General features: G+C 36.8%; 1 protein-coding gene across 1 annotated transcript in view; it reads right to left on the bottom strand.

Moving 5' to 3' along the window:
• ARID2 (AT-rich interaction domain 2) overlaps positions 1-12,090 on the bottom strand; it is a 160,277-nt gene that overhangs the window by 41,906 nt on the left and 106,281 nt on the right. The window contains exons 12-15 of the mRNA XM_044756351.2: positions 11,127-11,208; positions 8,819-8,953; positions 7,966-8,162; positions 4,846-7,709 (exon numbers count right to left, since the gene is read on the bottom strand). Of these exons, the coding sequence (XP_044612286.1) occupies positions 4,846-7,709; positions 7,966-8,162; positions 8,819-8,953; positions 11,127-11,208 (3,278 nt within the window). The remainder of the gene's footprint in view (positions 1-4,845; positions 7,710-7,965; positions 8,163-8,818; positions 8,954-11,126; positions 11,209-12,090) is intronic.

Raw genomic sequence — 12,090 nt, 5'->3', positions numbered from 1 at the left:
TAAAACTACACAAAGAATATGAAACAATTCTGTGATTTCTTTTACTTTTGGCAAAGATATTGCTTTTTTGTTAAATAAGAAATTACAATATTGCTTTCCTTTATCACCTTTTCAAGAGTAAATTATGGCTGAAAATTCTAGATTACACTGATAATATTTTCTGATATAAGATGGGATTGAGGCTCTTAAATCCTTACTTTCTTATTAATATTAAACTTTTTTTTTTTTAAGATTTTATTTTTCCCTTTTCTCCCCAAAGCCCCCCGGTATATAGTTGTGTATTTTCAGTTGTGGGTCCTTCTAGTTGTGCCATGTGGGACACCACCTCAGCATGGCCTGATGAGCAGTGCCACGTCAGCACCCAGGATCCAAACCAGCGAAACCCCTGGCCATCGAGGCAGAGCGTGCAAACTTAACCATTCAGCCATGGGGCTGGCCCCCCTTATTAATATCAAACTTTAAAAACCTTAGAATAGGGGGCCAGCCCCGTGGCTGAGTGATTAAAGTTCCATGCACTCCGCTTCAGTGGCCCGGGGTTCATAGGTTTGGACCTATTCCACTCATCAACCATGCTCATCAGGCATCCCACGTACAAAGTATGGGGAAGACTGGCACAGACATTAGCTCAGGGCTAATATTCCTCAAGCAAAAAAGAAAAAAAAACAAAAAAGAGGAGGATTGGTAACAGATGTCAGCTCAGGGAGAATCTTCCTCACAAAACAAACCAACCAACCTTAGAATAAGATATTTTAAGATATTTTCTGATATGAGAGAGGAGTTGAGGTTCTTAAATCCTTACTTTCTTATTAATATTAAACTTTAAAAACCTTAGAATAAGACTACAATTTAAAGATTTCAATTGGTGTTAGAAAAACTACAAAGTCATAACTTATTCTGAAACTCTTTTACTAAGTAGTAATGAAACAATGTGTTCACTTCTAACTATACATTTTGAAAGCCACTTATAAAATGGAAATAACTGGTCAAGGTAAATATAATGATGAATAGACCAGACATTATGACACCTAAGGAACTGGGAAAGTGTATTCTAAAGAAGAAGTAAGTAATGAGAGATACTTTCAAATGTTTATAAGGAACAAGAATTAGATTTACTCTAAATATGATGTAAGAGATTATACTTAGTCTAAACGTACAGATCTTTAGAGAAGAGAATTAAGACAATAATAGAAATCACTGGAAAAGAGATGTTTGTGAATGTGGAAGTTATTTCAGCTCTTAAAAATGAGGGTTTTAGACAAGATAATATCTAAGGCTCCTTCTGTTCTAACATTCCCTCATTTTCTTAAACTACCAGGTTTTTTCCTCTTATCTAGATCATCAATACAAAACAAGCCTGTCTTGTAAGAACACAGTGAAATGTAAACAAAAAACTTCTGTTTAGTGGTAACACCTTTCTTAGTTATTACAATGTGCCACTAGTCTACAGATCTGAGCAGCAGTACTCTTTAAAAAACACTGAAATGATATTCTCTTGGCTCTTGCTAAAATGATCTTCAGTGGCTCTGACTAAATGCTGCCCCCTTGAGGCTAAAGATCTGCTTTCTGATGGGTTGAGTAACTTTTCAAATCTTTATCAAGAAGGGAAGGGACCAGGAGAATATCAATATTCACAGCGTTACACAGGAGCACATGAGGTCTGACTCATATGTGAAGGACAGGGGACTGAGGGGCAGCATATATAAAATACCTCAAATAGGCACATCCTTAAGTAAACTATTTTTATATGCAAGAATTTGGCATGTTACCAGGCCATGGGATTAACAATATAGGTATGTTCAACATGTGTTTTACACGCTCCTGGAAAAGCCAAGTCTTTAGGTGAGTATTTGTAACTAATTTTCTTTCATTTTTAATTCATTTTTATTTGTTTATATGCCAATCTAGCTTTATGTCTCCAGGAGAGAGCAATTCACGAATGGCAGGTCTTTCAGAAACAATATCCTGCATGTTGCACTTTAACTTGCTTAATATAACAAACTGAAAATAAGCAGCTACAAACAAATACAGAAATTTGCCTTTACGTAGGTACAATTTATTTTGTACTTATATGACCTACCAGCTAAATACTAAATACAAAATCTATGGTTATATAATTTACTTTTATATACCTTTCTCCTTTATTGTTGCTAATTTTTTTCTGTAATGAAATTAATACAGCTGATTAACAGCAGCGAGAAGGAACAAAATCGGGGGGAAAAAATGACATAGTAATGGTATTAGGAAGGATTACCTGTTGGCCACTCTCAGCAGGGACATTCCCCTGCAGTCTTTCCAGCCCTGAGCATTCTGTAAGTCTGGAAGTCCCTTCTTGGGGTCCAGGTGACTTCTTAACATTCCCAGACCCCTTGAAATGGTGGAAATAACAAGATTTGGCTGAAAAATCACATTTAAAAATCCTCTGTTTCATCTACCCTTTTAAGGTACCAATTAAAACAGTGAATAAAACGGTGTTAAACCAAGGTCTAAAATGCAACTTTAAGAATAGATAGAGAAATGTAAAGAATCTGGGCAACAATGAAAATGGTTTTCTATTAGCAGGCTCTTAAGAAGTCCTAACAGCCTACTCCTCAAAGGAAACTTATAATGCCGTCTTGAACAGCTGGTCATTTTTTAGCCTTTATAGGCACTTTAGCCTACATGGGAGCAGAAAATATACCTGCACCATTATTGAGTGCCTAACTATGCAGCAGGCACTGTGCTAAGCTCTATACAGAAGAACCCTCGTTTTTGATTCTCATTCTTATAGAGACCATGCATGCTATGTCTCTTTTTCTTTGAAAAGTTTTAAATTTCTACATGCCAAACACCAATTATAGAATTAAAGAATGTAGCTATTCAAAACAAACTACATTCTTGAGGAGAACACATTAAGTTTAGCTCACATTTTTCAGATTAGGAATAAAATACATTAATTTTATGGTGTGAATTAGATGCATACATATCCAATGTGTTAAGTAAAGAGTTTTAGCATTAATGTCCTAAAATTATCATTTAGTGGAACTGACATCCTATAATCTAATAGTTGAAATAATCAATATGTTAGATATAAAAGGGCTTTCTAGAACTTCACAAAGAAATCTTTCAGAATAGTGGAGAAATGGGTTAAGAGCATAAGTTTTGGTTTCAGTCCTGGCACCACCTCATATTAGTTGATGACCCTAGGTAAGTTATTTAGCATCTTGGGACTTCATCTCAAAAACAAAGATCACGGTTTTTACCTAATGGAGTTGCTGTGAGGATTAAATGAGAAAATGCTTTAGCGCAAAGTTCCTAGCACAGTTCCTAATCTTAGGCGGTATTACTATTCGTTTTTTGTTACTATAGGTATCATTATTGAATATAATCACACTGGAAGATTAATGATACAAAAATGACAGTTAATGAAACGATTTCATAGTAATAGAGTTTTCCTCTAATTTGGCTTGGTCTATTATAACTATTTAAGATTATAAAGGAATTTAGGAGGAAAAAACAGAGATAGGCACATAAGCAAGATGAATCAGCAAATTATTAAATATAAGAAAAAATATAAAACCCAATTTACTGAATGCTTACTAAATGCTAGACATTGCACTATATAAAAACATTTTTAGTGTGTTTAATAAATGAAAAACTCAAACAAGTAAAAATGATTTAGTATTTTCCATCAAAATGCAGTATTAATCATTGCCATGTACATAATATCCACTAAAGAAGACAATCTATTTAGGCACCTTGAAATAGCTCTAACCAATACTAACACATGAATTAAGATCTCACTGTACTCCCAGAGCAGCACTGTCTAGCTTTATCCATACACATGAAGAAAGATGCATATTAGTCGATGAACTGTTGTGAAGCAAGGGATTCTGTTCTTTCATCTTCCTTTTTGCTGTCCCCCTCATCAAGATTTGGTACCCATGCCAACAATGGCCATAGATCTGCCGTCATCATCACAAGCACAGAGAAGAAACCCAAGCCAGAAGAATGCTATCAGAGTTGGCAAGAGTTACAGAAGTTTCTGGCTATGTAGGAATTAAGAAAGAGAGTGTGAAGGAGAAGTAATCCAGGAAATAGGTGCAACACAATCATTAAGTGAACCCCTAGTTTCAGTGGAAATAGCATATAAGATTGTCCTCAAAATTTTTACAGGTTGACTGGACCCTCAATTCAGTAGCACTGATCCTAAAGAACACTTTTATTTACTAACATACGCAGAGATGGAATAGTAGGTATAAAAAGGGAACAGGAGAAACATAGTAAAGTAGAGGAGTGAGAAATAAAAATGAAGAATATAAAAATAGTTGAAACAAATTGAAATTATAAGTAATCATACTTTTTAAAGAATAAAGGCAACTAATTCAATACATAAATATAACAAGAACCACTTAATAAAGTTCTTATGGGATTCATCTTTTTTACAAAAGTACTGTGAAAAGAGGCACAAAAACACATTCATGTCAAAATCAAATATAGAAATTCCCTTTTGGAGTACTTTTAACAATGCCCCCTGCCCAATCCAAAAGAAGACTAAGTTACATTTTAAAACTTCTCCAAAAGATGTTAGATTACAAGTGCTTCTCTATCTCGGGTCTACAAAATTACTAATTTGGGTCTATAACAACGCAGAAAGATTCTTTAAACCATGTGCAAAAGTTAACAATTGAAAACCGTTTAGTATTACCAAGTCAGAGAAAAATTAAAGAGCACGACAGCTTGAGTACACTGATGAGCTAATACCACTAACTTTCCAAAATAAGACATGGAAAAACAGTACATTTCCCCCAAAATCATATTTAAAAATCAGAATTTTTGTAGGAGAAACGTCATAGTAGAATGACTTACCTGTGGGACCACATTCTGTACGTATGTTGGTGGATGCTGCTGCTTTTGCTGAACAGCACTTTCTATTGCTACTTTTGCTACAGTGCTTGGATCTGCTCCTGCTGGCACGGCAACCATTGTTGCACTGCAGCCAGCATTGTTGGGGTCACTGATTGTAACAATTCTAACTCCTACTTTATTTGGAATTCCTGTGACTGTTTCCCTATCATTATCCTCTGCTGGCCTCTTTACAGTTTTGCATTCTGCTGTGCCATTTGTAGACCGAACATCAGATGACAGGGCAGGAGAATGGGATACTCTGGATCCTGAGTGGGGAACTGCTAGGATTTGATGCCCCTGTATAACAGAGGTTGTAGAATGTGGCGAGACAACTACACTTGGGCGTTGCTGAGGCACATCTGAATTCAAACTTGAAGCTAGAGGTCCATTAGGCAAATCAGTACCACTAAATTGCTGTGTTGCCACATTTGAAGCCTCCTGTATACTGCTCACAGATGGTGAACCACCCAAAGTTAATATGGGTCCATTAGAAATTCTTTCTAGTTGATCACCTTTGGCAGTATCTTGCAGAGTGGCATCTAAAGTCCCTTGTGGTTCCACTGGAGATATCTCACCATTTCCTACATGATTGGAAGTTTTGTGATTTGGAATGTTTTTGCTTAAATGAGAACCATCTCCTTTATCAAAATCACAGATTCCATTAACTAGAGGTTTTTTCAAATCACTTTTGATATCCTGCATATCCATTTGTTCTGAGTTCTGTTTTCCAGATGCTCCATTCTCACCTAATTCTAACGATGGCCCATTACTGATTAGTGAGCACTGATTAGCCTCACTTTGAATTTTCCCTGAGTTTGAAGGAGGTAGACTTGAGTCACTGTACTTTCTCCCATTTAAAAGACTTCCCACTTGCATTTCATTTTCCTTTGTATCCCCGTTGCTGGTGTTCATGGTTCCTCGTCGGCAGGATGGGTTCTCCATGACTTCAATTTTACGTTCATGAACATGTAAACCTGTTGCTTCTTTTGCTTCCTCCTCCTTTTGGCAAATTATTTTATCACCTTTGAATGGGGGAGTAGCAGTTGTACAAGATGATTGTCCAGCTGGAGATGCTTGAGTGGCTGGAAGCGTTTGCACCTGAAGTCCAACTCCTGCCTGGGTCCCGCTCATGGTAATTCCTGCTGGAGCAATAAGCTGAGTTGCATTTCCCTGACTCACAGTTGCAGTTGCAAAACTTGTATTTGGCACAACTGTTATGGTTACCTGGTTGCCTGAAGTCCCTTGGAAAATGGTTGCTGGGCTATTTGAGATCAGTGGGCCTGGCAATATTTGTAAGTTCGAGATGGGCACAGTTTGCACTCCCCCTGCGGGTGGCATTGCACTTTGGACCAACTGAACATTTTGCTGCCCAACCAATAGCTGCTGAGCTGGTGTTTGCCCCTGCACTCCAAAACCTGCTGCTTGGTTATTGGCCACCTGGTATACCACCTGAGGGCTGGGAGCTCTTGCATTATTAGGGGGAGGAATCTGTGGAGCTGGGAGAATAAGCTTACCACCCGGAGTTGAAGGGCCACGCTTTGGAAGCAGCAACTGTTTTATCAGACTAGACTCACCAGAAGCAGGCTGAGCAACTCCTGCATTCGTTTGCTGTGGCTGAACTTGCATCTGTACTTGCTGTGGCTGCTGAACTTGTACTTGTACCTGTTGTGGTGGGGGTGCTGGTGAATGCTGCTGCTGTTGCTGCCTTTTCACAGATAGCATTTGACTGACAGTAGGAGGTGGTCCCTGTGATTGAGGGGTGGAAGAAGATGACATGGCAGTAGGGACTTGGTTATTAGTTGCTGGGACAGGCGATGGTGAGGAAGATGGAGTTATGTTTGGTTGTCCAGTGAGCTGAACTGTCTGACCAGCTGGAAGAGCTGCTGGATTAGCAAGAACAATTTGGTGAATGGCTGGTGCATAAGTCTGACCTTGTTGAGCTGGCTGGCTTACAATCACTACACTTTGTTGAGTTGGCTGCTGTGGTTGTTGAATAGGCTGTTGTACCACCGTTGACGAAACCTGCTGAGAAGGGAGAGGTTTTGGTGCAATGTTCTGAAACCCTACCCTGGAGGGTTGTGGACTTGGAACACCAGCAATGGTAACCATTTGTCCCGTAGCTACCTGAAAATTCTGTACTGAAGTTGCTGAGACAATATTAGATGCAGAAGTTGTTACATACTGTGGGGGTGCTATGATAACAGTATCTTGCGGCTGGCTCCCAGCTGATGACTGTTGAGATGAAGTTTGCACAGGTTGGGGTGATGTGGTGATTAACTGTTGACCCTGTGAAACTGTAGAAGTACATGCTGGTATGTTCTGTACTCTGCCAAATATATGACTCTGTGGGACAGCTTGTTGAATTACTGTAACGGGAGTGCCAGAAGGTATCTGTCCTGGTACCACTGTGTGTAATGGAGACTGTTGTGGAATTACAGATGGATGGTGAAGCAGTGTCTGGGAATTCACAACTGTAACAGGTTGTGGCCCTGTATTATGATTCTGAACCACAGAACTCTGAGCAGCTCCTCCTCCCACAGAAATACTAACAGGAACTGCTGTTTGGGGTATAGAATTCTGGATTACTGTAGCCTTAACGACTTCACAAGGAATTGGAGCTTTATTTTGAATGACAGTCACCGGAGCGTTCTGCTGCTGGTGGGTATGAACTGAAGGATTTGGTGGAATTCTTGAAACAGTCTGTGCCACAGTATGAACACCTTGTACTGGAAAAGACATTTGTGTTGCAGTCAAATTTGAAGACTGGTTGGTAACAGGAGTCCTCTGAAAATGGTTTCCTACAGTTTGTGGTCCATGAGGGATTCCTGAAAACGGGGTAAAAGTGAAAATTCATAATGAAATGACTGAAAACCTGCATGTAGGAATTATTTTACTTAATGCAAGAGAAAATAGCTTTAAGAAATTAACATCTAACAACTTTGCATCACATGATAACACAAAAGAACAAGCAAGAAAATGCTACTGGAAAAACAAGGAAAAGTTACATTTTAAATGTATGTAAGTTTTTATTTAGTTTTATTATTAAATTAGTAGTATTTAAAACACAATAAAAATTAATACCTGCAGGTGAAGGACTTGGAGATACATCAGGAACAGAATCAACACGAACAACAGGAGTAGAAACTGGCTGCTGCTGATAGTACATCTGGATGGGAAGTGGTATAGCCCTCCGTTTTACTCCTACTACATGAATATGCGCCTGCCCGTTGTTACTAGAATCCTCCACTCTCTTCACTGTATGATTTGGAAAGACCGTTCTGTAAAGTACACACACCCTCAGTTTTGATAACAAGTACACTAGCAAAAACACTAACTTCTAACAATGTTTACATGAACAACAGCAGTATATTCACTGCTACTTATGTATGAACCAGTATGATTCCTATAGTTATATTCTGCAAGGGTGGGAAGCAAAGAAAGAAATATAAAAGTTCAATTCTCCAACTTTTAAAATCAATATTTATTAACATTGTTGGGTTTTAAATAATTCTACTGCATATATAAGAAACAAAATAGTTGCATCTAGGCTATGCCTATTTTGTGAACTTTTCAAAATATCAAGCCTTGCTATATGAAGACAGAGTATTATTATATAGACTATTATTCAGGATTAAAAAGGGTAAAGGTTATGTCTTTTAACATAGGAAAAAAGTAGATAGGAAAAAAGTAAACTTAATTTGTTCCTTCTCTTTCTTTGATAAACCTCATAATTCTCAAATGCAAACACCAGATGAGATTTCCAAAATTCCCTTGTATTTAAACTTCCACCATACTACAACCTAACCATATGAAATTCAAAGTAGTGGAGATATTTAAAAGTAGATCTAGATAGTTGGTATTTTCTCTAAAGAGCAAGAGGTGTTGTAAGTGATGTAAATTAACTTTATTTAAAGTTAAGAACTATGCATCCTACCTAAGACATTTATAAAATCCAGTTGATGTTAGGATTCCACCACGAGCTAATTTACTGCAAGTTGAGAGGTACTCAGAATACATTTCTGCTCGAGAGACAGAACAATCTGGATTTACTTCAAAATGAGCATTTAGCCTAAAAGAGGAGAAAAATAAATGGCATTATGCAATATACTATAGGGGAGTCTATATTTAAATATACTAAAGCCATTTGAAAGAAATGTTATAAACTAATAATTAGACCTATTAATCAAATTTCACTATCTCATATGTTATTAGCAAAAATACATCCTAGGTTTTAGACAGACTATATCAAATCAAAAGAGATTAACTATTTAATCATATTTATTTTAGTATAAAAAATCATTAACATAAAAACTGTGTTCACATTCTAGCGAGAGTAGGGTTGGTCTGTTGGCAACAAATACTCTACAACAAATAGTTATATTCAGTGAATATCTACTCAGGTTCTTGTCTTGTAATAATGAAAAAAATCACAGAAGTTCCCAAATATGAGCTTTAGAGATGTGGAAAATAGAGGAAAAACTGAACTAAAGTTAAACTTTTGTTGGCTCTTGGGTCAAATTCCTTCAGGAAAAAACTTGCCCAAGCTTTCAGCTCCTCCCTAAAACAATACTTCCCATGCTGCACACTCCCTCTCCCCCACTTCAGAGACTTCTATTCCTAACCCATTACAAACTCATTCAAACTTCAGGGTTTTTCTTTCATAAAGTCACCTTCACCTATAAGTTAGAACCGGGGGTCTCATTATCCTTACAGGACTTTTTCTAGGACTCAGTATATACGGAACAGGCTGACTTACAGCTGTTTCTTACAGACTGAGTCAAATAACAATTATGATAAAGTAGCACAAAATGATTCTCTCCTCCTCCCGCCCAGAACTGGCAGAAATGTGAAACTGGGATTTATAAGACCAAGTCTATATTCACAGACACATTTTACAGTGGATGTAGTACATACTTTTTTCCAACTTTCATAATCTTCTGAGTACCTAATTTTCAAAAAGACTAGATACAAAAAACTTTTTTGGTTTCAACGTAAAAGATAAACATTTCCAAATATTATTGGAAGAGACTCATCAAGTGTAAAGGGTCAAGGTGCAACAGTATAGAACATGAGGAAAAAGCAAATAATCAGAGATATTTAAAACCATAAACCTGATTTAAGCAAAGTGGGAAAGTCTAGAGAAAATTGTCACAGGAACAAAGATACGAAAGCACCAAAAACATGGGACACAGAGTGACAGGAGCATGGAATGGGAGACAAATAATGTTACAGAATGGGAGAAAAGGGATCAAGGAAAGAAACTTTTAAAAGTGATACATCATCGGAAAATGATCTTACATTTCAATCCATTAATCTTCTAAAGAATTTAAGTTGAAATTCATAAACAACGTAGAGGCAACTACCCATGACAAAATGAAATCTAAATAAGTCTACATTTAGTTTTTCAGAAAGCGGCTGAGATATGACTACTCAGTCTTCTCAAGAAAATATTACTTTCAAGTTTCCTATGTCAATGTAGGCACACTGGCTATTCTATCACTTGGTTAGTTTCCCCTTAATACCCAGAAAAAGGAAAACTTAACGAGCAGTGAACAAGAAGTTTTGCTTTTAATGAAAAAGAAGGGACATTTAACAACAAAATCTGGTTTTATTTTTTCAGTCCACTTCAGTTTTATTTTTTTAAAGATTGGCACCTGAGCTAACATCTATTGCCAATCTTTTCTCTTTTTCTTCTACTCACAAAACCCCCCAGTACATAACTGTATATCTAGTTGCAGGTGCTTCTGGCTCTACTATGTGGGACCCCACCTCAGCATGGCTTGATGAGTAGTGCTAGGTCTGTGCCCAGGATATGAACTGGTGAAACCCCAGGCCACTGAAGCGGAGTGGGCAAACCCCACAGCTTGGCCAGGGGGCCAGCGCCCAAAAACATTAATTTAAGAAAAAAAAATTCCATAATCTGACAAACCTTATTTTCTGCAAAGTCAGAGAAACTTTTAACACAAATTTTACTCTGAAAAGAAGTTGAGCGGTATAATAATGAAATTCTAGTCAAAGACTATTTTAATTCTGAAGATTCTGATGAATATATTTCTTTCAAATTATTCCAAAACACAGGTGAAGTGATTTTATATTGTCCTTTCTTTCTATAAGTGATATTCTACTCTAACTAAAGAGAAATACAGAATAAATCCTTCTGGATGACTGTTGAAATACATTTCCTTTTCTCTTTTGCTTTATTCTTCCCAAGGATAAAGCCTTAATAGAAATAAACCACTTACCACTGACAAGCAAACTTCTCACTATCTATTTCCACTATTCCTGGAGGTGGAGCAACATGCTGTGCTACAACTGCTCTGGAAGCTAAAGGAAAAAATACATTAGCTACAGCATTTTTTAAAACTTAGTCACTGAATTCAGTTCATGGATGCTGAACCAATTAATATACCCAATGAATATCTTTTAAAAAGATGTATAAACATAATGAAAATAGACAAATTTGAGAAAGAAACCTATAATGGAGCACATATTATACTAGGCACTTAGATGCTTTTATGAACGATTTTTTAAACCTCACAATCATTCGAATAATAACAATAAAATGGATTATGTCTCTAAAACAAACTAATTTTCCCATGGGTCAGACACTGAGTTAAATACTTTACATATATTATCTCTCTTAATTCTTCTGTGAGGGGGGTACAGAAAAGCAAACGGAGACTCAAAGTGAGCAAAATAACTAGCACAAGGTCACACAGCTCAACACATCAGTAAATCAGCATCTCTCAGTTTAGTTACAGAAGCAGACTGCATCAGAAATTACTTCTGAATTTTAAAAATTAGTATTAACTATAAGTGGCATATATAAAATTTCTGGGATAAGATGAACAAAAAGCTGAACTGCTATGTTATATACAAAGAAACTAATGCAAACATGAAAAATATGAGATAACAGACAGTCACATAGTGATAATAAGTTATAAACACGAATCTTACATATTTATAGATAAAATTTAAAGTTTAACTGTTTCACCATTGAATCAGCAGTACTTTATAGTTTTTAAACTTATAAAATGTACCCACTTTTTTTCAGATGACATTTTAGCAAAACTTTTCAGAACCCTCAAACAGAACAAATGCATTTCTCAATTATTGGAACTAGAGGAGTGCCACAGCACAGCCAAATCTTTGAATGATCTGAAGCAATCCTAACCTTTGTTTAATGAGGCACCGCCAGGCTTCCAC

Source organism: Equus asinus, chromosome 22, assembly GCF_041296235.1.
Source record: "Equus asinus isolate D_3611 breed Donkey chromosome 22, EquAss-T2T_v2, whole genome shotgun sequence".
Classification (NCBI taxonomy): Eukaryota; Metazoa; Chordata; class Mammalia; order Perissodactyla; family Equidae; genus Equus; species Equus asinus.
The sequence above is the reverse complement of the archived record's forward strand: the minus strand, read 5'-3'. Positions and strand labels throughout refer to the sequence as shown.